At 44.6% G+C, this 27,700-nt stretch overlaps 1 protein-coding gene across 1 annotated transcript in view; it reads right to left on the reverse strand.

Moving 5' to 3' along the window:
- DNAJC11 (DnaJ heat shock protein family (Hsp40) member C11) overlaps positions 1–27,485 on the reverse strand; it is a 73,074-nt gene extending 45,589 nt beyond the window's left edge. The window contains exons 1-3 of the mRNA XM_032758766.2: positions 27,345–27,485; positions 6,327–6,456; positions 3,806–3,879 (exon numbers count right to left, since the gene is read on the reverse strand). Of these exons, the coding sequence (XP_032614657.1) occupies positions 3,806–3,879; positions 6,327–6,456; positions 27,345–27,416 (276 nt within the window). The 5' untranslated portion in view covers positions 27,417–27,485. The remainder of the gene's footprint in view (positions 1–3,805; positions 3,880–6,326; positions 6,457–27,344) is intronic.
- Between the last annotated feature and the right edge of the window lie 215 nt (positions 27,486–27,700).

The following is a 27,700-nucleotide window of genomic DNA, read 5'->3' on the forward strand; positions in this document are numbered from 1 at the left end:
CAGCTTCATAGAATGTGCTTCAGTTCAATGAGACTTTCTGTGTAATATGAATAATGGGCTCAATTTTCCTATTGGATGTTAAGCACTAATACATCTCTGAGTAAATATCTGGGGAGGTATCTTCATTTAGTTTTCTTTGAAGGCATTTTTATCTTGCAGCAAAAGCTTAGTATCCACATGAAAAAAAAAAAGTCAATTCTGATCCATGAGAACCTGACTTCCTTAGTTTACTAAAAAATACGAAAATAATGTTTAACCACTTGCCACCCATGACTGTGCACATATTTTTATTTTCATTTATTTATTTCATTTTTTATTTTTTGAGACACAGTCTCACTGTCGCTCAGGCTGGAGTGCAGTGGTGTGATCATGGTTCACTGAAACCTTGACCTTCTTAGGCTCAAGAGATCCTCCTACCTCAGCCTCTCAAGAAGTAGGATTACAGGCACTCGCCACCATGCCTGGTCAATTTTTAAATTTTTTATCTCTTGTAGAGATGCGATCTCACTGTGTTGCTCCAGCTGGTCTTGAACTCCTGAGCTCAAGTGATCCTCCTGTGTCAGCCTTTGAAAGTGCTGGAATTACAGGTGTGAGCCACTGCACCCAGCCCTACATATTTGTATAACGACCATTTTGTGTGTGGATTTGCTTTGTTTCTAATGGGAAGATAATCTGGTTTGATGAGAGGAAACCATACAATATTTTACCAGCAGACCTCACTGCTCCACTGATTGGGATAATGCTGCTGGGGACTAAAACCCTAGTCTTTGAAGAGGGAATATGTAATGGAGTCCTACAGCTTTTCAGTGACTCCAACTGCTGACTTGAAAAACTGTAGGCCGGGTGTGGTGGCTCACGTTTGTAATCCCAGAACTTTGGGAAGCTGAGGTGGGTGGATCATGAGGTCAGGAGTTCAAGACCAGCCTGGCCAACACAGTGAAACCCCGTCTCTACTAAAAAAAGTACAAAAATTAGCTGGGTGTGGTGGTGGGCGCCTGTAATCCCAGCTACTCGGGAGGCTGAGGCAAGAGAATTGCTTGAACCCGGAAGGTGGAGGTTGCAGTGAGCCGAGATTGTGCCACTACACTCCAGCCTGGGCGACAGGGCTAGACTCTGTCTCAAAAAAAAAAAAAAAAGAAAAATTGTAGCCAACCCACATCTTAAAAAAACAAAGAAGCTTTAAGGAGTGTATAAACAGTGAGGGAGAAATTGAATAAATACAACAGAATTCTATTTTCCTTTTTGGATGAGAAAATGCTAAGTTATTTGGCTTAATACCTAGCTGCAATGAACCAATGCAACAGGAAGCACTGCTATTCCCATCAAGCCAGAGGCCAAATACCAACAGCCCACTGGAGCCAGGAGGACATGCAGATGAGAAGAGCCAGACATAACACAAGGGGGAGTGGTGGGGACTGGGACAAACTGGACAGCCCAGCCCCATCTGAAGGGCAAGGGCTCCTCAGATCCAGTGTTACCAGATCTTCAGATGTTTCAAGAAAAGATAGAAGACTGAATTATCATGTAGAACCTCCCATGGTTGAAATGTTAGCAACTAGAATTCACTGTGTGAGGCAATCAAAAAATGGCAACAGGCTGGGTGCAGAGGCTCACACCTGTAATCCCAGTGCTTTGGGAGGCTGAGGACAGGCTGGGCACGGAGTCTCACACCTGTAATCCCAGTGCTTTGGGAGGCTGAGGTGGGAGAGCAGCTTGAGGGCAGGAATTTGAGACCAGCCTGGGCAACATAGCAAGACCCTATCTGTACAAAAAATAAAAAACTTAGCTAGGCATGCTGGTGTGTGCCTGTAGTCGCAGCTACTTGGGAGGCTGAGTTGGGAGACTCACTTGAGCCCGGGAGGTCGAGGCTGCAGTGAGCCATCATGGCACCAACGCACTGCAGCCTGGGCAACAGAGCACATGTGTGCGCTCGCTCTCTCTCTCTCGTGTGCGTGCGCACACACACACACACACCCCAAGGCTGCAGTGAGCCACGATGGCACCAATGCACTGCAGCCTGGGCAACAAAGCACGCGTGCGCTTGCTCTCTCTCACACACACACACCCCCCACCCCACACACACACCCCAAAAAAGGCTATTAGTGGAATATGGCCCACAAGCCACCAATATGAAGCAGTAATGGAAAGGTGGGAAAGGAAATAGGATCCTCTTTTGCTTCTCTTCCACTCCTCATCTGAAGGCCTTTACAAGGCTTTGATGCTAGAACTGGAAGAGACAGGCACACATGCTTGAAACTAAACATTGAATGAACTTTGGCTGCGCGCAGTGACTCACGCCTATAATCCCAGCACTTTGGGAGGCCGAGGTAGGCAGGTCATCTGAGGTCAGGAGTTCCAGACCAGCCTGACCAACATGGAGAAACCCTGTCTCTACTAAAAATACAAAATTAGCCAGGTGTGGTGGCGCATGCCTGTAATCCCAGCTACTCAGGAAGGCTGAGGCAGGAGAATTGCTTGAACCCGGGAGGCAGAGGTTGTGATGAGCCAAGATCGCGCCACTGCACTCCAGCCTGGGCAACAAGAGCGAAACTTGGTCTCAAAAACAAACAAACAAAAAAACAAAACAAAACAAAACAAAACATCGAAGGAACCTCAAGGGAAATCTTACATGATAGTGCAAATATAATTCAATGAAGGTCAATTCAATGTTATTAACAGACTAGCAAAATTTCTTGGGCATCAGAACCAAGTTTCTTTCTTTTTTTGTGAGACAAGGTCTTGCTCTGTTGCCCACGTTGGAGTGTAGTGGCGTGATCATAGCTCACTGCAGCCTCAAGCTCCTGTGCTCAAGTGATTCTCCCATCTCAGCCTCCTGAGTAGCTGGGAATAAGGTGTGTGCCACCAAGCACACCTAACTTTTTAAAAAAATGTTTTGTAGAGACAGGCTATGTTTCTCAGGCTGGTCTCAAACTCCTGGCCTCATGTGATCCTCCCAGCCTGGCTCCCCAAAGTGTTAGGCTTACAGATGTGACCCACTTTGCCTCGGTCAGAGCCAAGTTTCTTTAATGATACCTAAATATCCCTGTAGCAACTTAAGAGTTTCACAACTAATCTTCATATTCATTTTTCAGATAGTAAAATGGAAGCACTAGTAGCCCAATGACTTGCCCAAGGCTCTACTGCTAGTCAGTGGCAGTGTGAAAGCAAACAAATTGTCTGGATTTTAGTGACTGCTCTCCCACAGCATGGCTGCCCAGGGCGACACATTTGCTATATATTTTGTTTCACTCATCACATTTGACAAAGCTTGAATATTATAATACATGAGAATTGAAAGGGTCATTACAGGCAATGCAACCCCGGCAACTCTGCTTCCATTTTGCTCATGTGCATAACATACTCCCATCTGAAATATTTCCTCACCGCAATTATTCAGAACTGAGGTGGAGACAGAGGCACAGAACTGTGGAGGGTGGAAAGGAGTGTATGTGGAGACAGAACTGCACCCTTGAAGAAATCGTCTCCCATCAACCCCCTGCTCCGCTTGCTCCCGCCCCACATCTGGGTTAAAAATTACTGGTCCAGTCCATCCCTCTTCTGTTTTACTTGACAGGTTAGGAAACGAAGGACAAGTCAGATGAGTGGCTGGCCCAAGTTCAGAGTTACAAAGTGGCAAAGCCAAGTCCAGAACTCAACCTCTAAAATGAAAATACAGGGCAAGGAAGGGGGCTCTAATGGTTTCGAATATTCCCAAAGACATTATTACAGATCGCAGGGTTTTGGGGAGATGTTCTGTAGCTGTTTAATGACTTTTCTGGGACACCAGACGCACAGTTTCTCTTACCTCCCATCCTTCCATTTCCAGTCCTCTCTTCCCATATATATCATAGATGGCCCTGGTTTGGGGGTCACTAAGCACTGCAAATTAAAAATTAAACATGTTTATAAAATATAAAATTCACCTTCAGTCCTTCCTGAGAACACTGACGTCATTAGGTAAGCCCATCTCCTGTTCTCCCTGTCTGATCACAATCTTCCTAGAGACCCCTTTCATTTTCTACACATCTTTCCTCCAAACTGCTTTTTCGATTCAACCTAGGATTTGCTTATTGGCTTATTGACTGACAGGGTCCTTCTCTGTTGTCCTGGCTGGAGTGCAGTGGTAAGATCATAGCTCACTGCAGCCTTGAATTCCTGGGCTTAGCTAATCCTCCCGCTCTAGCTTCCCAAGCAGCTGGGATTACGGGTGTGTGCCGCCATGCCCAGCTAATTTATTTTTTGTAGAGATGGGGTCTCACTATGTTGCCTAGGCTGATCTCGAATTCCTGGCCTCAAATGATTCTCTTGCCTTGGCCTTGCAAAGTGTTGGGATTACAGGTGTGAGCCACTGCACCCAGCGAATGTAGGATATGTTTAAAGGCGGCTACAAATGAGAAAAGTCAGATTTTCCTAGTGTCCAAGTTACTCTTGATTGGAAGGTATAGGTACAAGGTGTACAAGGCGCATCATGCAGCCAAGGTGTACAATGGCTCCTGCATTGGGAAAGGACATGAACGTTGTTTTTAAAATAATTTGGTAAATTTCTGCCACGGTGTATAAAAGTACACTGACTTGAAAGAGTGGGTTCCAGTTTCTAAAGAAGCTTGCTATAAAAGTAGAAACAGGCTCAGATACTAGAAAAAGCTGATTTGTTATTTACTCTATAGAGTTCTGTTAACTCCAAAGACAGGCTACATTTCTTTTGTGCACCTCTCCTCTCTATTTGTAAATAATTTTAAAAGACAAAAACATCTCTTACCATGTTGTTGGCCATATCACCCAAAGTACATCAGAAAAGGATTTCTCAGCTAAGGGTGAGGGCTGTTCAAACGATATCCCAACTGAACGATATCCCAACTGAACTCAAATGTCAGCAAGGCCAATGTTCGTTCTCTTCCCCCTCTGCTTCACCAATTTCTGCCAAGACCTTTGGGTCCCTTCCCCCCTGACAGTTCCCATATATTTTTAGGCCTAATTTAAAAACCACATAAATGATCCTATGCATAATCAAATCTAATGGGAAAGGAAGAAATACTGGCCCCTGGAAAACACAGGAGCCAAACTTGTGTTCCTCTCCAGCATTTAATAAGGAATTATTCATTCACTATTTTACCTGAGTCTCCCTTTAGGCTTAAACATGAGGCCAGGTCTGCTGTTGTGGCACTTTCACTAGCACTGGTAGGGTTTTTCTTTAACTCTTCCCCAGGTCTCCAACATAATACAAGCAAACTATGTGGCTAATTTAGACAACAGTAAAATTAATGCACCCATTTAGATAACAGAATACAATAAAAAGAACAGGCTACTCTTCACGACCGCCAGGCAAATGATCTGAACAGAGTTAAATTTGGTAATGACACTACACCGACTGTACACATTTATCACACACTGCAGCCTGATTTTCACTGGCCATTAAAATCTAACTTTTGGTAAAACTATAAAGTGAAAAACACTACAAGCTATTATGTATACAGTGAGATGACTTTATGATTTTATAAAGAAACACATTATCTAATTTTTGGTCTAAGGAGCAAATCACCAAATGGTTCTGGAACAAATAACTTATTGTACTTGATGTATATAACAGTGATTTAACATTTTTTTAATTAAATTTTAAAAATGGTGGTAAAATATACATATAATATTTACCATTTTAACCATTTTAAAGCATACAATTCAATAGCATTAAGTACATCTACAATGTTGTGTAACCATCACCACTCTCTATTTCCAGAACTTTTTGCCATCCCAAACAGAAGTTCTATATCCGGTAGTGACTTTAATATTTTATAAACAAATATATCACAGAATGTTCTTTCTGACATACATAAGACATAAGTATAAAAATGTGAATCACCTGGTTCTATTTCCTATAAGCCTTCTTAACATCATTCTCTTTCTTTTCTTAGAACCGAAAACTGAATGCTTCAGAACCAATAAAATCACTTTTGGATGAAAAAATGTTCTTGTATCTTCTAACAAAAAAGAGAACAAAGAAACCTTCCCTGTAACGATCAGCCTTTTACCTATAAGAGTTCCCTTCAGAAGAAAACGGGTAAACGATTTAAAACTTGAGTATTCCCTTGCAATTGAGACTCTACTCTATTACTTCACCCGGTCTCTCATTTTCTACTTACTGGACACATATTGATTTCTAAAGCAAAACACTACTCTTTCAAAGGACCCTGTCAGTGAAAAGTGCTAAACTAACCACTTGTTTTATATACCTCTAAGGACTCTCTTTTTCTGTCCTCTACAAATCATATCTCCTAAAAATTGAATATCTGCTACCAGGATGTTTCTACAAAGTCCAGCCCTCCACTGACCTTCATAAGCCTGGTGAACAAGGTTAAACAGTCGTTCCGCCTGTGACTTGAGCTCTGGGTCTCTGTGCTTGTCTGGATGGTAGAGCATACACAGCCTCCGGTAGGCAGCTTTCAGCTCTTCAGAAGAGGCCTAAAGAAAGAAAAATTCAATTAGAGAACAATCAATGCTACTTAAACGTTGATCATTATCAGAATCAGCCTTGAAATGGGAACCCATCAGCCATGTCCCAATGTGTTTGCTCTCGACATCCAGGATGTAATGAAGTTAGGTTTATTACCTCAACAAGGCTTCTTTTTTGCCAGTTAATAAAGTGATCAATTACGTACATCAACAGGGACTGGGTTTTGCTGGGAAGTGCTGCTATCTGATGAATGAACATTTGGGTCTCTGGAATGGCTCAGTGTGCTCTGAGGTGAAACAAAAATGTCACAGAGACCTGCTAACTCTTTAACTTATCTGAAGTAAATCATGCCAAGGCACTCTCAACAGAATAGGTTCAGGCAAAGAAAAGCTATATACCATTAGACAGAAATGACATCAATTTAATGACATAACAAACATGAATCCTTGAAATTCAAAGACAAACTTGTAAGGCCCACATGCACTCGAATGCAACCTCTAATTCCAGAAGGCAGCACATTCAGTGGCAGAAATGCTTCCCTAACCTATAGTAACCAACTCTCCCCAAAATCCCCAGACCCCCCTAAAAACCAAAGGCATCAACTCTTCAATTCTTCTACCCAGGACATCTGAAAGGACGGCACAAGGCAGACGGGCTCTGGTGTGCTTTAACCACAGTGGGGGGCTGGTGCCACCGGGGCAAACCCGCATTCACTGTGGCCTGCCTCACAGCCACCAAGAGGGTCTCTACACAGGGCCCCTCAGAGGCCTTGGGACACTGAGCGGGCTATGTGGCTGGCCCCGCAGGTCTGCTTTTGGGAAGTGTTATGTTTGATTCTAGAGGCTATTTTGGCCTATCAGGGGTGGTATTGGATGGGCAGTTCTACCCTTTGGTATATTAGTTAAAGAACATTTGATTTGGGGACGTATCCCCACCATTTTGACAACTGAAGCACATTTTCGGGTCACTGACAACATGCTAGAGGGGCCCCCAAAATCTGCCAACTGAACAGAAGAATAGGCCCAGGTCCCAGGAGGGGATGTGAGGATTGACAGTCCTCTAGGACGAGGGCCTAGAACACAGATCCTCAAAGAAAGAGGTCACAGAGACATAGTTCGTCCTGGGACCATAATTTCCAAAAAAAAAAAAAAAAAAAGATGACTCTCTATTCTCTGTTACTTCCACAATTTTTCAATATCTTTCAGTCCCAGGACTAATGAGCTTCTTCACCAGCAAAAAAAGTACAATTTTACTGTACTTTAGTAATAATTTTTGGCCTGGAATCTAAATATTTTCTACAGGATTAAGTTATTCAGATGCTAGAAAGCCAAGGCATTTGTGTGAGTTTACCAGGTGTTCTAAACAAGGAATTCTGAAGGACTCCAAGAGGAAGACAATAAACGTGACTGGAAAGACGTGCAGAGGACATTGGTCCATCGGTCCCACGTGCCTGAGGGGGCAGCGGTGCTGGGGCCCAGGTTCTGCTCCCTCAAGCCCATCTCCTCAGCCCTAGACCAGGCTCAGACCGGCTTCGTCTGAGGAGTAGGTGATGGCGTCGGTGACCTCCAGGAGCCTTCTGGCTCTAACTTTACTGGATTCTGCTATCCAGAAAAGAAACAAGGCCGGACACAGTGGTTCACCCGTGTAGACCTAGCACTTTGGGAGGCGGAGGTGAGCAGACTGCTTGAGCCCACAAGTTCAAGACTAGACTGGGTAACATGGCGAAACCCTGTATCTACCAAAAATACAAAACTTAGCTGGGCATGGAGGTGCTTGCCTGTGGTCCTACCTGGAAGGCTGAGGTGGGAGGATCACTTGAGCCTGGGGAGGCTGAGGTTGCAGTGAGCTATGATTGCACCGCTGCACTCCAGCCTGGGTAACATAGGGGGAAAAAAACTAGCTAGACCCAAGCCATTCAGGCTGCCCTTTAAAGCAGGCCACAGAGAGCTTCCCGCTGGTTTGGAGAGAGGCAACTCTGCTGTATGCCATTTTAAATCGGGAGCTCCTTGAAGGTTCCATGAACTACTCTGTCAGAATAGGGTCAAGGATCTTGCGGAATGAGCAGCTCCTGGCCTCTGAGAATTGGTGAGACCCCACTCCATGGCAAATCTCTTTCTCCCAACTTCCCTTTGGTGCAGACTTCAGGGATGGCACTGCCAAACAGGGGCTAGCTGCCTGTCTTCCAGCCATGCCCATGTGGTTCGCTCTGGGGCAACACAGCCTTCCATTCTGCTGGTTCAGAATGCAGGTGTGGCAGTCAAACGGCCCATGTTCGGATGCAGGATCTGTCACTTCCAAGCTTTGTGACCATGGCAAGTGAGATTTCTGGCCTTTAGTCTTCTCCTCCATAAAAGGGGATGACAACCCTTGCAGGGACAGTGTGAGAATGAAATCAGACAGTGACTATGAAGTGCTTCACATAGTGCCCAACACACAGCAAAAACTTAGGAATTATAGCTCCTTTAAGCCCCTTTCTGTTTCCTCACCTGCAAACTGTGGACAACAGTGCTTCTTTCTGAGTCTTTGTGAGGCATAATTGAGATAATACAAGCACGAGTGCTTAACAATGTCCAGCTCATACTAGGACCATAACCACTTTTGTTATTACCATCATCACAATTCAGTTGTGGTATCTTTTTGGCAACAGGAGTACTGAAACTGGAACAATTCAGAGGGCACTGCCCTGGTGCATGGATAACGGAAACATTCATTCATGAAGTAGTCCTGCTTGAGAAAATTCATTGTGCTGTATACCCAGGAGATGACCACTTTTCTGCATGTATATTCTATTTCTATAAAAATACAAGGTTCTCTAGAAGAGGTGGGCCTCCATATTTCCATCTCTGCATTTTCTCCTTTTTCTTCTTCTTGATGTAGTGTTGTTTTCCTCCCAACTTTAAATGCATTTCTTGCTACACTTATCAATATGCTACCTGTACCAAACCCTGGTGTTTCAAACATAAATCATGGGAAAATAATCTTTTCCAGGTAGGTTTACTTATGTGATGATGTAAAAGGGGCTTATTTTTTTTCCCACATGGCCATTACAAATTATTTTCTTTTTTTTTTTTGAGATGGAGTTTCACTCTGCCACCCAGGCTGGAGTGCAGTGCTGTGATCTCGGCTCACTGCAGCCTCCGCCTCCTGGGTTCAAGTAATTCTCCTGCCTCAGCCTCCCAAGTAGCTGGGACTACAGGCGCACACCACCACGCCCAGCTAATTGTTTGTATTTTTTTTCTTTTTTTTTTTTTTTTGAGACGGAGTCTCACTCTGTCGCCCAGGCTGGAGTGCAGTGATGCAATCTCAGCTCACTGCAAGCTCCGCCTCCTGGGTTCACGCCATTCTCCTGCCTCAGCCTCTCCGAGTAGCTGGGACTACAGGCGCCCGCCACCACGCCCGGCTAATTTTTTTTGTATTTTTAGTAGAGACGGGGTTTCACCGTGGTCTCGATCTCCTGACCTCGTGATCCGCCCGCCTCGGCCTCCCACAGTGCTGGGATTACAAGCGTGAGCCACCACGCCCAGCTTGTTTGTATTTTTTATAGAGATGGGATTTCATCGTGTTGGCCAGGCTGGTCTTGAACTCCTGACCTCAGGTGATCTGCCCGCCTCGGCCTCTCAAAGTGCTGGGATTACAGGCGTGAGCCACTGCGCCCAGTCACAGATTATTTTCTTTCTGCAAATTTTAATTGTCCTTTTCTGTATCTCATAAAGTTACAAGTACTGGATTAGACAGATTTGACTGACTCTCAGACTGCTATTTCCTGGTTATTAAAATTAAACTAGATGACAAGAGAGTAGAATATCTACTCTGTAAGACATTCTTTAATCTTATTAATAAATGGCTTAATATGCTATTGATTAAGTAATGTAAATAAGATGTTTCATTTTTAATAAATATCACATTCAATAAAAGGTTAGATTGGTCCTTTCATTAAAACTGAATCTAAGGTCACTGGTTCGATATTTCATAAATGAGAACCTCTTTCACTCTCATAGAAATACTGTTATTTCAAAATGCAATGAGATTATCATTAAGAATGATATCTAAAGGCACATTCTTATCCTAAAATTCTGTAATAAAAATTAAGAAATGTATCATACTTTAAGCCTATAATCTTTCATCATCTCAATCACCTGGTTATATTTTCTGGATAGACTATATGTTAGGCCCCAAATTAAGTCTCAATAGACTTTAAAGACTGACATCATACAAAATATCTTCTCTTATCACAAGAGGATGAAGTCAGAAATCAATAACAGGGCTGGGTGCAATGGCTCACACCAGTACAGTAATCCCAGCACTTTGGTATCCCAAGGTGGGAGGATCGCTTGAGGCCAGGAGTTCAAGACCAGCTTGAACAACATAGCAAGATTTTAAAAAAAAATTTTTTTTAATTATCCAGGTGTACTTCTAGCACCTCAGGAGGCTAAGGCAAAGTAAGTTAAAACATGTCTGGATAATATGTCTGTACCACGATTGCACTTGGTTAGGACAGGCTAGATCAGTGGTTCTCAAAGTGTGGTCTGGGGCATCCCAGGAATCTCTGAGACCCCTTCAGGGATCCACAAAGTCAAAACTATTTTTCTAATAACACGAAGCTGTTATTTGCCTTTTGCACTCTCATCCCTTCTTGAGTGTACAGTGGAATCTTGAGGTTACAGGACGTGTGATGATCATGGGAACAAACGTGAGCCTAAAAGAGGCAATCCTTCAAGATGGATCCTGAGATACCTAAATTTAAAATAGTCAGGTGGCCTTTTGCTGACTAGAAGTCACACAGAGTTTTCCAAAATCCACATCTTTTTATCTTTGGAACTCACCCACCTCAATCAATCCGAGTTCATCTGCCCCAGCCAATCAGGACTCACCTGTATCAACCAATCAGAGCTAAGCAAGTTTCAATCCTTCATTTACATAAATGGACCTGATTGGGAACCCAGGCAGGAACTTTGGCTATAAAACCTGAGTTTTCCTTTTGTTCTCTGGAACCCACCTTTGTTTTATACTGGAGGCTGGGTTTCCCCGGTTTGCAAAGTATTCACTGGAGTAAAATCTCTTTTTTCCAAATTATCTTTCAGAGAACTTTTAGTTACAATATCATTGTTCTGATGTTTAATGGAATGTGTGTACGTGTCTTATGTTTTCTAGAAATTTCTAAGGTTGGTATAAATACAAGAGTTTTGAGATTAACTCAATTAGCTCTCAGTTCCTTGACTGTGCTATCGTTGGTTATATCTGCTGTGATGTCTGTGTATCTATAACCTTATTATTGTCCAATACAGTCATTTTAAATCCTTAAACGTTTTCCTTGTGCTTCTACTGAAATACATTTGTATTTGTCTTGTTTTACAACAATATTTTAGCAATTATTCAGTTTTAATTTCTGACTAAATATCAATAGCTATAATTCACATAAACAAAAGCTCTTTGGGATCCTCAATAACTTAATAACTTAAGAATGTAAAGGATAACATTAAGAATGTAAAGGAATAACTTAAGAATAACTTAAGAATGTAATAACTTAAGAATGTAATTCTTAGTAACTTAAGAATGTAAAGGAATCCTAACACCAAATAACTTGAGAATATAAGGAATAACTTAAGAATGTAAAGGAATCCTAACACCAAAAAGCTTGATAACTGCTGGGCTAGACGATACTGCAGTAACAAACAATCCAAAAATTTCAATGGCTTATTTCTCTCTCACTTTACATGTCCATCTGAGGCCAGCTAGTAAGGTTTGGCAATGTCTTCAGGTCCCAGGATGACAGAGCAGTCATCCTGTGCCAATCACCAAGGCAGAGGGGAGAGCAGGCTCCCTGGCTCACACTGGCATTTAAATGTTTGGACCTAGAAGTGACACACTTCACTTCCACTGACATCACCAGCTAGAACTAGTCCCAAGGTCTTGCTTGACCACAAGGACACTAGCAAGTGCAGTCCTACCATGTGCTGGGCAAGCAAAGAACCAACCACATTGGGTGAACGGTACTTATACCTACCATGATGATGATATTTAATTTGATACTCTGAAGACTGAATACAGCATGCAAATAACAACTTAATAATACCTCATATTTATATTCACTTTGGGAATACTAAAGCCACCAGGTTTTTTGTTGCTTTAGCCTATATTTTCAAACTCGAACTTCCAGGCGATGTATCTGTATTACTAAATTTCACCAACCAAGGCTCCACAAACTATATTCTACTGGATTTTGGGAGGTTTGCCTGATTACCACAACTGAAGATTCATTACTGTCCATATGTTCCCCAATAATCTGACGGAAAGAAACTGCATCAGCTCACAAAAACCTGCAGTGTTTATTATGATAGTTGGTGCTTATACACTTTAAAAGAAAAGCAGATTTCAGAGCTAATTAACACCAAGACAGCATGGGTGCTTTGTGCTGAGTAAGAGCTGTTCTATGGAGAGAAAGGGTGTCACATATTATTTGGTGTCATTTAGTAGATACTGATTATACTAAGAGACCAAGCCACTTACTTATCAGGCATTAAAAAGCAACCACTTAACTGGACTTGGTAAAAAAAAAAATTCCCTATTTCATTTTGTAAAGGTTCCAACCATATGGCCTGAGGCTTTACACCATACAGTCCCTCTTTTTTTTTTTTCTTTTTTTGAGACAGAGTCTCGCTCTGTCGCCCAGGCTGGAGTGCAGTGGCATGATCTCGGCTCACTGCAAGCTCCGCCTCCTGGGTTCACGCCATTCTCTTGCCTCAGCCTCTTGAGTAGCTGGGACTACAGGTGCCCACCACCATGCCCGGCTAATTTTTTGTATTTGTTAGTAGAGACGGGGTTTCACCGTGTTAGCCAGGATGGTCTCAATCTCCTGACCTTGTGATCCACCTGCCTTGGCCTCCCAAAGTGCTGAGATTACACGCCTGAGCCACTGGGCCCGGCCACAGTCCTTTTATTTCCAGCTCCACCATATTCTGATGGCATTTTTCCTGCTCAAAACCCCCCTTCTCTCATTTTCATTCACATGTAGAATACCTCTGGAAAGTCTGGAAATACGGGATTCATTCTCAAACAGAAATAAACCCCAGTGATGTATTTGGAATCATACTACAACATCAAGCACTGTGTAGACTGGAGTAACTCATTCTGTCTGACTGATCTCCACAGGAACAATGCAAGTAGAACAGGATTTAACGTGAGACTAACCTATATCTACGGTAAAAATGCAGCTCCATTTAATTGACAAAAAAAAACCCAACCAAATACCATTCAAAAATATATCTGATCCATCTGAAACTTATTTTCTTTTACAAATGTCATTAGTGGTGGTAGTGCAAAAGATGATAAAGTAACCTTTTCCCACCTCAATAAGAAACATGAGAGGAAGATAATCAATATCTGCCAGATGAAAAGGACAAGCCCAGCAAAAGGGAAAAGCGGTTGTTTCATCTTCTGGCATGCTATTCAGCCCTGGACTGGGTCTCCATAGGCCTGGACTCACTCTGGGGCCTGAGCATAAAGGCCTATGTTTGAATTTGCTCTCCTCCTCTTGTACCTGACTTAGATTTACCAAATTAACAACAAATAAATTCCTTCCAATAATAAGTTCCTCTATAATTTGATTGCTAAAATTGCAATGTATTCCTCAAGAATACCAGTTGTCTTGTCTGGTGAGTATGTCGTTAGCAAATACTTATCACTTCAATCAGTAAGTTTACTGAATGTCAACCGGCTTTAGAAACCACTAGGGGCACAAAAGAAATACAATATGGTCCGTAGCTCAAAGAAATTACACATAGATCCCTGTCTATTTCCTATTCCCCACCCCCCCAAAAAACTCCATGTAAACATGGATTTAACTAAACAATATAAAACAGGAATGCTAACATTAATGATGCAGAAAGAAGTTCACGGAAGTCAGAATGCAAAGAAAACTTCATGGAGGGTGAGACCCCAATGAGAACACAAAGGTGGACTCTGATTTGCTTTGGGTATCCAGGATGGGCTGCGGCATTTCAGGGGAAAATAACACCCCGAGGAAACAGGCCGGTGTTGGGGACAGAAACACAGAAGACTGACCAAACCAGCAGGCGTAAAGGGGCATAAGAAGGCAGGAAGCAGGTAAGAAACTAATTTGGACACCCATCTGTCTACTCAATGTATTCAGCAAACATTTGTTAAGTACCATTATGTGACTGGCACTGTGCAGGGGACATAATGGTGACTCAGACAGCCACGGCCCCTGACCACACGGTGCTTCCTCTGCAGTGGAAGAGGGCAGAACATCACCACAAAGTAGCCAGAAAATACACAAAACATCTAATTTATACAGGGCTTTAAAAATGGAGCCATGGAGTTTGACCCTGACCCAAGAAATAAGACGAAGTGATACAAGGTTTCTGGGTAGAGAAATAATGTCACCAGTATTATTTGTTAAGATTAATTTGGTACAGCTTGACTGAAACAGGCAACAAACAAACAAACAAAAAACAAAACCAGAGAGATCTAAAGGAAACAGCAGCAGAAATTCAAGGCTGAGGTTCTGCGGCTAGCAGTCTGGAAGCTGAAACAGAAATGAAGGATCAGAGTCTGCTGAAGTCCTAGAGGATTCACGGATCTACGGGACAGTTACTGAATGTGAAATGGAGAAGAATCAATGAGCATTCCAGGGTTTTGGCTCCAATATGGGTTAGGGAGAAATTGGGAGGTAGTCAGGCTTGGGGCAGAAGTGAATTTGAACACCTAGGTGGCGTGATGTCCAGAAGGCTGATAGAGATGCGGGGTTGAAGCAACAGACTTAAAAAGGGGGCTCAGGCCTGTAATCCCAGCACTTTGGGATGCTGAGGCGAGCGGATCACCTGAGGTTGGGAGTTCCAGACCAGCCTGACCAACATGGAGAAACCCCGTCTCCGGTAAAAATACAAAAAAATAGCCAGGCATGGTGGCGCATGCTACTTAGGAGGCTGAGGCAGGAGAATTGCTTGAACCCAGGAGGTGGATGTTGTGGTGAGCTGAGATTGCACCATTGCACTCCAGCCTGGGCAACAAGAGCGAAACTCCATCAAACAAAAACAAAAACAAACACAAACAAACAAAAAAACAATCCAAGGAGGTGAGGACTGAACCTGGAGAAAGGGCTATGTAAGGAGGACAGGGAACGTGCAACTGGCAAGGTGAAAAAGAAGGACCGAGAAGCATCACAGAGCTTTAAAGGCTTGTCAATGTTGTCACAAATGCATTTATACAGATTTACAGCTAACAAAATAATTCCACTATTTCCTCATTTAATACTTTAATACTCAAAATGCCTTGAGGTTGGTATCAGACTCCCATTTTACAGATAAAAATCCCGAGGATCAGAAAGATCAAGTGACTTATTGAAGATGGAGGAGGAGTTTATTTGGTTATGGACCCCTAACCCGAAAGATGGTTAGAAACTAATAATGTATAGCTTAACTCAAACCAAACTTCAGTTCATGAAAGTGAATGGCAACATAGAGAGAGGGAAGAAGCATTTACAATATATATATATATATATACCAGATCAAGGATTCATGAAAATTATATAACTAACCAATAAGAGCCTTCCTTATTAATGGCTATGCTCATGACACTAATAGAAATACACAGCATTCATGTGACAGTCGTATGTCAAGCATTTCCATGCACTCTCACTTCATTCCCACAAAAGCTCTACAACAGTAAAACTGTCTGGATTTTATGGACGAACAGGCTCAGACAGGTTAGGTAATTTGCCTCCCACAAAACCTGCTAGAAACTCAAACTCAGATCTGACTCCTGCGGCTGCGCTCTCTATCTTCACAATGACCCCTTTTGAAGCTCCACCACTGTCCCAGGACATTCAAATCATCACCAATGAATGCTCCTTGATGCTTAAACACGCAAGGGGTGGGCTAGGTGATTTCAGTTGTCCTTCACTTAAAACCCCTGAATTGCCTGGGCGTGGTGGCTCACGCCTGTAATCCCAGCACTTTGGGAGCCTGAGATGGGCAGATCACGAGGTCAGGAGATCGAGACCATCCTGGCTACCACAGCGAAACCCCGTCTCTATTAAAAATACAAAAAATTAGCCGGGCGTGGTGGCAGGCGCCTGTAGTCCCAGCTACTCGGGAGGCTGAGGCAGGAGAATGGTGCAAACAAACAAAAATCCTGAATTCTATCACATCTTTGTTGAGGACAGAGGTCAGGCTGACCTACACTGATTTTGGAAGTTTGGCTCCTACAGCCATTTTAGGTTTCACTTTGGAAAGAGCTTAGCAGAGAAATAATCAAATCACAAATGAGTCAGAAAAGCTGAACAAAGAGACAGATAAAACAATTCTAAAATGTTTCTACAAATAGGAATAATTTTTGAAACTTAAGTGAGTTCTACTTAACACAGAGTTAAGGAAAACACTTACAAAACTCACAGAACACAATACCTCCAAGATGGCAATATAAATTTGAAAAAAAGGTTACACAATTAGTAACAACAGAATCCCAAATACTGAAAAAAAAAAAAAGGCAGGAAGCACATCACCTGTAAGGTTTACGGGGCAGAGGAGGAGTCGGGTCCTGCAGCACACATCTCAGCTACGATCACGGAATTCAAGAACAAATGGGCCCAAGGAGCAAAAATCCTGACTCCCAATCCGAGGTCATTCCAAGGGCTCAGGAAATCTTTTGCTACCATTGTACAACTTGATTTTCATTACTCTTCCCTATTTATTTGTTGCCCTTGAGACGAATAGAAAATAAAAAGGCCCCAGTCTCTAGAAACAAGCTCCAGAGATGCACCAAAATTGATGGCTCAGATCCTATCTTAACAGTAAGAAATCGGCTTATTTCTCCCTAAAAGCCTGACCTTATACCTTCTGTCATCCATGTTCATCTGTTACACCCTGCCTACTCATGCAGACTTCTTGTGGTTGATCTCTATTGGCTTGGCATTTTACTGCTGAAGAATTTTCTGGCTCCTGTCAGCTAGGGAGGGTAGGCTGCACACTCAAAACATGCAGAAGTGGTTCCAACAGTCCATGAGCCAAACAGGAATCCAGCTGTCAGATTTTCATCTCGAAGGAGGTTCCTCTCCAAGCTGCAAGCTCCTTCCAGGGACTGCGATCTGTACCAGGCATATGCCGTAACAGTGGTAATAAAGCAGCAATGTTCTCAATTGTCTTCTTTTTAAGAAATGTGTGTCTCCTTTAAAAAATATATGCTATTTTATTTATTCATCTGTTGTCTTACATCCTTTCTTAAACAAAGGTGTAAATAAGTAAAATTAAAATGAAAGGTTAATAAAAAGCAGACACTAAAATTCTATAGCCAAGCAAAGCATGTTGCTCTCATGTCCCCTATTTTATTTTCCATTGTTTTATTACTAAATCCACAGCAAATACAAAAGTTTTCCATTGAATTCTCTTTAAGAAAGAAAATAAAAGAGGTGTTTTGGTAGATAATGCAAAATTAGAGCATTAACATTTCGAGAAGCAATTGTTTGAAATGCCCAAAGCAGAAAATAACTGGCTTATAGATCATTAAAGAAACACATTGTAAAATGTAACCTCACGTTTGCCAATCACATTATGAGATGACACTGGAAGTGGTGGGGCATCCTCAACAGCTCCCTCCCCGCACACAGGCAGCTTCTCTAAACTCCACTTCCTGGGCACCCTCTTGAGCCCACCCCTGCCCCCAGCTCTGCCTCCTCTCTGCTTGGCTCACAACTATCCTATCTTTACCCCAGACACCCAAAAAAGGTTATCCTTGAGCCTGCACCCTACTCCCATGCTTAGCCCCACCTTCCAGGAAAGCTCCCTATCCCAAATGTCAACTTTCCAGGAAGCACCAGTTCAGAGCGATCACTGTCTTTTAAAAAGAACAAACTCAGTGTTTTGAACAGAAAGTAAAAAATGCTTCAGGAATTTTTGAGATGGAGTTTCGCTCTTGTTGCCCAAGGTGGAGGGCAATGGCACGATCTTGGCTCACCACAGCCTCTGCCTCCCGGGTTCAAGTGAATCTCCTGCCTTGTATTTTTAGTAGAGATGGGGTTTCTCCATGTTGGTCAGCCTGGTCTCAAACTCCCGACCTCAGGTGATCTGCCCGCCTCAGCCTCCCAAAGTGCTGGGATTACCGGCGTGAGCCACCGTGCTCAGCCTCTTTTTTTTTTTTCTTTGACAGAGTCTTGCTCTGTTGCCCAGGCTGGAGTACAGTGGCACAATCTCGGCTCACTGCAACCTCCACCTCCTGGGTTTGAGCAATTCTCCTGTCTCAGCCTCCTGAGTAGCTGGAATTACAGGCGAGCATCACCATGCCCGACTAAATTTTTTTTTTGTATTTTTAGTAGAGACAGGGTTTCGCCATGTTAACAAGGCTGGTCTCAAACTCCTGACCTCAGGTGATCTGCCCGCCTCCGCCTCCCAAAGCGTTGGGATTACAGGCATGAGCCACCATGCCCAACCTCAGGAATTTCATAAACTAATGCTTAGCATACATTCTAGCACTGTAATTTTTAGTAATATTACAAGTGGATAGCAAAGTTCATCCTTAGCCAGGATGAAGCATACCAAGGCTTTCTACGTACACCTATGTCTTTCACATTTTTAAATTTATTTATTATTATATTATTGTTTAGATGGATTCTTGCTCTGTCGCCCAGGCTGGCGTGCAGTGGTGCGATCTTGCTTCACTGCAAACTCCATCTCCCGGGTTCAAGCAATTCTCTTGCCTCAGCCTCCCGAGTAGCTGCGATTACAGGCACCTGCCACCACACCTGACTAATTTTTGTATTTTTAGTAGAGACAGGATTTCACCATGTTGGCCAGGCTGGTCTCGAACTCCTGACCTCGTGATCTACCCGCCTCGGCCTCCCAAAGTGCTGGGATTACAGGCATGAGCCACCACGCCCAGCCTTTTATTATTATTATTTTTATAGACGGAGTCTCGCTTTTTATAGACAGAGTCTTGCTCTGTTGCCCAGCCTAGAGTGTGGTGGTGTGACTGTAGCTCACTGCAGCCCCAAACTTCCGGGTTCAAGCAATCCTCCCGTAACCAAGTACCCCCATTTTTCTTTTTTTTTTGAGATACACTCTCACTCTGTTGCCCAGGCTGGAGCACAGTGGTGCGATCTCTGCTCACTGCAACCTCCACCTCCCAGCAGAGATTCTCCTGCCTCAGCCTTATGAGTAGCTGGGATTACAGGCACCCGCCATCAAGTCTGGCTAAGTTTTGTATTTTTAGTAGAGATGGGGTTTCACCATGCTGGCCAGGTGGGCCTTGAACTCCTGACCTCAAGTGATCCGCTGGCCTCGGCCTCCCAAAGTGCTGGGATTACAGGCATGAGCCACCATGCCCAGTCCCATTTTTCTAAGAGATAGTTTAATTATTTTCTACTCTCCCCCTTTCCCCATACCCTGTTTCCTACTTAGCCCTTTAGAAATGCAAATATAACCTTTCCCCTCCCCCTCACCAGACATCCTCTATGGGGCAAGTTCATCTAACTGTGCTCCAAGACAGTTCTCTTGACAGTGGATTTGCAGACCAAATCATGTCCCCATGGCCACTTTTACTTATTTCTGTCCAGGAAGGTGCCAACTCAATTGCCAAGTAGAAAAAGTACCCAGATAGCAGGGGGACCCCTGCCCTTGCTCATTTCCTCCTATACCTTATAAAAGTGCCCGCTTTCTGCTCCAAAAGTGAAGCGGTACAGCAGGACATCGTGCCCCTTCCCCAAGCTGGCTTCGGAGTAAATTGACTGGCTTTGTATGCGCCTCACTCTTGTTAACTGGACTCTGCATGCGGTAAACAACTAATCTGCTTTTCGGTTGCACTTCCACCTTAGGCTGGACTATAGGTTACAGCGCATGCCACCATGCCCGGCTAATTAAAACAAATTTTTTTTGGCTGGGCACGGTGGCTCACACCTATAATCTCAGCACTTCGGGAGGCTGAGGCGGGCAGATCATAAGGTCAGGAGATTGAGACCATCCTGGCTAACACGGTGAAACCCCGTCTCTACTAAAAAAAGGAAAAAAAAAAAAAAATTAGCCAGGCATGATGGTGGGCGCCCGTAGTCCCAGCTACTCGGGAGGCAGGCTGAGGCAGGAGAATGGCGTGAACCCGGGAGCCGGAGCTTGCAATGAGCTGAGATCGCGCCACTGCACTCCAGCCTGGGCGACAGAGCGAGACTCCATCTCAAACAAACAAAAATTAGCTGGGTGTGGTGGCAGGCGCCTGTAGTCCTGGCTACTCGGGAGGCTGAGGCAGGAGAATGGCGTGAACCCAGGTGGCGGCGCTTGCAATGAGCTGAGATTGCGCCACTGCGCTCCAGCCTGGGTGACAGAGCGAGACTGGGCCTCAAAAAAAAAAAAATTTTAATTAAAGATGGGTTCTTGCTATGTTATGTCACCCAGGCTGGTCTCAAACTCCTGGCCTCAAGCTATCCTCCTGCCTTAGCCTCCTAAGGTGCTGGAATTACAGGTGTGAGCACCTCCCCAATCCTTATGTCTTTTTTTAAAATAAGCAAAACTTCAAACTTATCAAAATCCAAGAAATAACAATATGTATTAACTAAATACCTACTTATAACAGGCACTTTATATACATCCTCAGCACCCAGCAACGCACACACCACACGGGTCATCCTGGCCTACAGTAAGTGCTTAAGACATTATTGCCTGTTACCTACACTCCAACATTAAAGAAACTAATGGCCAGGCGCAGTGGCTCACGCCTGTAATCCCAGCACTTTGGGAGGCTGAGGCGGATGGATCACAAGGTCAGGAGTTTGAGACCAGTCTGGCCAACATAGTGAAACCCTATCTCTACTAAAAAAAAAAACCAAAAAATTAGCCGGGTGTGGTGGTGTGTACCTGTAATCCCAGCTACTCGGGAGGCTGAGGCAGGAGAATTGTGTGAACCCAGGAGGTGGAGGTTGCAGTGAGCTGAGATGGCGCCATTGCACTCCAGCCAGGGTGACAGTGTGAGACTCCATCTCAAAAAAAAAAAAAAAAAAAAAAAAGAACTTGAGAAGCAGAAAGGTTAAATTACTAGCCTTGAAGCATAGAACTTCCAGAAGAGTAAAATGGGATTTGAATACTGGACTCCCACTGCAAAGCCCTGCATGGTGGCCTCCCTCTATCCCATTGTTAACTAAGAAGTACTGGTGCCTCCATTCTGCAGGTAAGTAGAGGCTGAGGTTAAATGACTCGTTGAAGGTCACACAAGAGGCAGGCAGCAATGGGCTGAAATTCTTGCTCCTCAGCCTCTTGGCTTACAGAACACCCTACGGAATGCAGACATCTGGATAAGTTGTTTTTGGACAACCGAGGCTTAACTCTATGTGCCTAAGGCACATATTTAACTGGAGTCATTATAAATATCAAACTTTAACATAATGTAGTAGATGGAAAATGAAGGAACTGACCTTTTCAGAGCCATCTTTATTTCTCTTATTAAGACAAAATTAACTGCCCATCATGAGGTTTGATAAGAAAGCAGTAAATGCATAAACACACACTGCCTCACTGCTTTAGGGATTTGAGTGGCTCAAATTGGCACAGCTGAGCCTTTTACACATCAATTTCTGCAGATGGCTGAGTCAGTGGTCCTGATTGGAGGGTCTGCTGCCTCCTTCTTTGTGGATGACTTTGACTCTAGGACAATCTCGAGAGCGACCAGGGGACCTTCCTCTACTCTTCTAGCCCTTTCTTTCAATCTGCAGTTCAAACTCAACTGGTGGGCCTTACTCTGTGGCTGTAACCTGCAGCTAAAGAAACCCAGACAACACAAAATTGTGAAAATAATGATCTACTCTGTATCAGAGAAGGAATGAAAATGCAGGGACTTGGGGTAAACATTTTACTGGTAGGTGATACTTTTGTACTTCTAGTTTCATGGCTGTTCTGGAAGGATGAAGATCTCAGAACACTGACCTCCATACATGGACTGCAAGAAAAAAACCTTATTAACAACTTCATTTTTTACTTAACTGTGTTTTTCCAAAAGTGTTTAAAACTTGAAAAGGAGGATGGCTCCTTAAGGTTAAAACAATTGGGACCAGAGATCTTCAAACAGGTTATAAACACTGCAAAAATGAAATTCTTTCAAAGACATTGATAAAGTTAGAACTGCAGCCATTTGTCTTGGGAATAAATTAGGTTTGAAATGTGTCAATTAAGTTCCTAATTAATGGATCAGGTAAATTTAACTCTGACTTATAGTTAAGGCATCCTTTCTCCAAATAAATTTTGGAAAATCATCCTGGAAATCTCAGAGGAGTTAGATTTTAGGCACCAGATGATGCATCTAACACTAAACCAGAAAACCAGTCTGGTTTTGGTGTGCCCAGTTAATGATAAATTACTCCCTCCTCTCAATGTGAGGCAGGCATGACAGATGATGGCCCTGCTCTGCAAACAGGAAATCTAGAAGGAGAATCATTAAAGATCATGGGTCTTGTCATAGGAGGACGGGGGGTCCTGTCCAGCTGCCTGCCTCACTCTCTCCAACAGCGGCAACAGCGGGGTCTCCAACCTTTTAGCACCAGGGACTGGTTTCGTGGAAGATAATTTTCCCACAGACTAGTGGGAGTGGAATGAAACTGTTCCACCTGGGATTATCAGGCATTAGTCAGATTCTCATAAAGAGCACCTAATCTAGATCCCTTGCATGTGCAGTTCCCAATAGGGTTCATGCTCCTATGAGAACCTAATGCCACCACCAATCTGACAGGCAGAGCTCAGGCGGTAACGCTTGCTTGCCCGATGCTAACCGCTTGCTTGCCCGCCACTCACCTCCTGCTGTGCGGCCCAATTCCTAACAAGCCACAGACCAGTACTGGTCCATGGCCAGGGGGTTGAGGACCCCTGCTCTAGAACACAAATTTAAGGGGATATTTTAAAGTTCAAAACCTGGAGAGGGAGATTCTTCAGCTGATTTTTGACATTTCTATATTAATCCAATTACATGCCTCTATCATGCTTATAATTTTTTTTTTTTTTTTTTTTTTTGAGACGGAGTCTCGCTCTGTCGCCCAGGCTGGAGTGCAGTGGCGCAATCTCGGCTCACTGCAAGCTCTGCCTCCTGGGTTCACGCCATTCTCCTGCCTCAGCCTCCCGAGTAGCTGGGACTACAGGCGCCCACCACCGCACCCGGCTAATTTTTTTGTATTTTTAGTAGAGACGGGGTTTCACCGTGTTAGCCAGGATGGTCTGGATCTCCTGACCTCATGATCTGCCCGTCTCGGCCTCCCAAAGTGCTGGATTACAGGCATGAGCCACGCGCCCGGCCTATGCTTATAATTTTAAAGTAAGATTCCCTGGTTTTGTCTGGAATTGTTTCCATTTGAGATTTCTAAAGAAAAGTCTCCGAACTCTACTGAACATTGAGAGTTTTGAGGACACTCTTTTGAAGGTACTTTGAAGTATCATTGGGAAGAGGGCCTTGCCTCTCACAGCTATACTTAAATGGCAACTACTCTAAAACTGACAGCAAACACACAAACAGGTACTAAGATATTCTTCCAACCACACATTAAGATTTAAGATTACCCTGACTTTTTCCAACTAAATCACGTTATTTCAACTTCACGTTTGATTTCACACAAAAAATTCCAGTAAATATCAAGTTCAGATATCACCTTTAGAGCTTCTAGTGGAATCCCGGGACGGAAAACCAGCATACCACACCTGAGTATGACATTTAACATGGAGTTTGCTGATGAAGACAACAGAAAGTGACTTCTGCAAGGGGGCATGTTTCATATGGATTTAACCTATAGCCATATAGCCATAAATATGGAAAGTGCCTTCACTCATTGGGAGAAGTAAAAAAAAAAAAAATTTTTTAAGAAATATTTCTTGGCTGGTGCCGTGGCTCATGCCTGTAATCCCAGCACTTTGGGAGGCTGAGATGGGCGGATTGCTTGAGCTCAGGAGTTTGAGACCAGCCTGGGCAACACGGTGAGACAGTCTCTACAAAAACTACAAAAATCAGCCGGGTGTGATGGTGTGTGCCTGTAATACCAGCTACTCTGGTGGCTGAGGTGGGAGGATCACCTGAGCCAGGGAAGGTCGAGGCTGCTATGAGCCACGACTGCACCACTGCACTCCAGCCTGGGTGAAGTCTAATTATATATATAAATATATATATTTATATAAAAATATATACATATTTTTATATATACTTCATCCTTAAGTCTAATAACAGCAACAGGCCTGGCCAGGCATGGTGGTTCATGCCTGTAATCCCGGCACTTTGGGAGGCAGAGGTGGGAGGATCGCTTGAGCTCAGGAGACCAACCTGGGCAACACAGAGAGACCCTGTCTCTACAAAAGATACAAAAATTAGCTGGGTATGGTGGCATGTGCCTGTGGTCCTAGCTACTAGCGAGGCTGAGGTGGGAGCACCTGAGCCCGGGGAAGTCAAGGTTGCAGTGCACCATGATCCACCTCTGCACTTCAGCCTGGGCAACAGAGCGAGACCCTGTCTCTAAACAAACAAACAAAATTTCTTTGGCTCCCACCCGTAAGTCCAAAAACAATGACAGGCTCTACAGTTTCAGCAGTTTCAAGGTATACCTTGGACAAAATGTTCACCTAGGACTCCAGCTAAAACCTGCTTGATCATCTGCAGCAGCTGCCTACGGTTCAGTACACCTGATAAATGGCTGCTCAATTACTGACAAACCAGACTAAGTACGAATGATTTCAGAAAGGCTGGCTTCATTTATTGCTTGACTTCTAAAAACTGGAAAAAAAGAATAACTAGCCAGACATCTTCATTTAAAGGGAAAGAGACTGAAGGCTAAATAAGTGATTAGCCCATTAAAACCTAGTTGACGGGTTGATGGGTGCAGCAAACCACCATGGCACACGTGTACCTATGTAACAAACCTGCACGTTCTGCACATGTATCCTGGAACTTAAAGTATAATTAAAAAAAAAAAAAGAAAAAAAGAAGTGATTAGCCCAAAGTGTTGATTGATGGGAACAAGAACCCCCAGGTGCCCTATGGCAGCCTAACAAAATCTGCAATTCCCAAAGATATTTCACTGGACATTCTCATAGTACAATGGCCCATACATTCGAGGGATTCTCTCATGAGGTGCTCAGTGTCAAGCCTCTGAGCCCAAGCTAAGCCATCATATCCCCTATGACCTGCATGTATACATCCAGATGGCCTGAAGCAACTGAAGATCCACAAAAGAAGTGAAAATAGCCAGGTCCTGCCTTAACTGAAGACATTCCACCATGGTGATTTGCTCCTGCCCCACCCTAACTGATCAATTGGCCTTATGACAATACACGCTCCCCGCCCTTGTGATAATGTACTTTGTGATATTCCGCCCTTAAGAAGGTACTTTGTAATAATATTCTCCCCGCCCTTGAGAATGTACTGTGTAAGATCCACCTCCTGACCACAAAAAATTGCTCCTAACTCCACCGCCTATCCCAAACCTATAAGAACTAATGATAATCCCACCACCCTTTGCTGACTCTCTTTTCGGACTCAGCCCATATGCACCCAGGTGATTAAAAAGGTTTATTGCTCACATAAAGCCTGTCTGGTGGTCTCTTCAGGCGGATGCATGTGACACTCAAGGATACAGTATCAGAACTAGCAGCTTTGTAGTCCAAGGACTGGTAAGGTAAGGTGACAGAATAGCACGGAGCTCACAAGCTGGGCTCCAGAGTCAGACTGCCTGGGTTGAGCTCAGGCTCTTGCACTTTCTAGTAGTGTGACTTTAGACACACTACTTAATCTCTCTATGCCTTGGTTTCCTCAAGTGTAAATCAAGGGCTATCATAATACTTACTTGAGCTATCTTCAGAATTAAATGAGATAACAGTACAAAGTTCATTCAGCATAGTGGTCCCACACAAGGTAAAGTTCGTATTATTAACATCACATAGACTAATATTTACTGACGACACACACTGAACCCGCTTTGGTTAGCATAGCCAAACTTGGCTAGCTTTCATTACCACTGGAAAACCTGAGAGATGGAATTAGGAATTCTCTGGCAGGGCTGAAAAGTCTGGACCCATCAGCTTAAAGAAACTGATCCACCTTATGACCTGACCCTGGAAGCCTTCTCGCCCTTCACACCTATCTCAACTCCAGACAAGTCATGAACAAAGGAGTGTAGTGGGGCCCTACCACTGCCAGACTATGTGAGACTCCTCATGTTATCTTTTATTCGTTGAGGAGACAGGATACAAGTGCTTGGTGTGAATGTTGAAGCTGTTGTTAGGGCACCGCTTCTTTTCTGGCCTAGGGCTTCTTCCTAATCTGCAGCCTCCGAGCCGAGAGTCTGTGTCCCGGAGGCTCTGCCTTCAATTTTTGGACAGCGGGGTCCAGGGGAATGAAAGAGGGCACGAGACGCGTGCCTCTGAGGCTGGACCCACTTCAGAGGCAAGGCGTCCCCACGAAAGACTCGGGGGCCAGAAAAAGCCCTAAAGACGTTCCCTAGTGGCCTTGACCTTGGTGGGTGAGGCTCAGTTTGCCATCCTGCTGGCGGCGGGCGATGACACAGCCCCTCAGCCAGGACGAGTATGTGGGCTGAGCGCGAGACGGGGTCTCAGACGACTGCGAACCCCACTACGGTGGCCTCCTCGGGGCCCCCATTTCCTCTTGTGGGTGCGGGGGCCTCTGGACCTGCCCGGACACAGTGCATGCGGCGCACTGGCCTCCAGGAGCTGGGGCGGAGGCCGGCCCCGGCACCGCCGGCAGGAGGGTCTGGGCGGTGGGGACTGCTCCGTCGGCCGGCTGGCGTGCACGTAGCCGGGGTCACGCGGCCTCCCCGCCGGACCCGAGCCTCCCGTGGCGGGGGTGGGGCGGCCGCCGCCAGCCCGGCCCTCCCGAACCACCAGGCTCGGCCTCAGCCCCCAGAGCGTCCAGCCGCTGGCCTCACCTCCCTGCGCACGTTCAGCAACGAGTAATAGTCTTCATTGTCCAGCTCCTCCTCGCTCAAGGCCGTCGCCATCTTCGCAACCTTTCACCCCGCCAAACCGGCAAGGCCGTGCTCAAGAGGGGCCGTGATCCGCGTCAGGGACGGCGCGGGCCAGCCCGGCTGCGACACAGCGGCTCCTGGCGGCCCGGAGCCGTCCGCGCCCGGCAAGAGTGCGCCTGCGCTTTGCGCCCCCGCGCGGCCTTGGGCGGGACGCGGCGCCTAGGCAGCCCTGTGGGGGTGACCACGCGGGTCTGTCTTCGTGTTCCCAATGGACCCGTGGCACGCGGCGTGGCTGCGTCCTCGGGGGCCTGAGAGAT

The sequence above is a fragment of the Hylobates moloch genome, unplaced genomic scaffold (assembly GCF_009828535.3).
Source record: "Hylobates moloch isolate HMO894 unplaced genomic scaffold, HMol_V3 SCAFFOLD_9, whole genome shotgun sequence".
Taxonomy (NCBI): Eukaryota; Metazoa; Chordata; class Mammalia; order Primates; family Hylobatidae; genus Hylobates; species Hylobates moloch.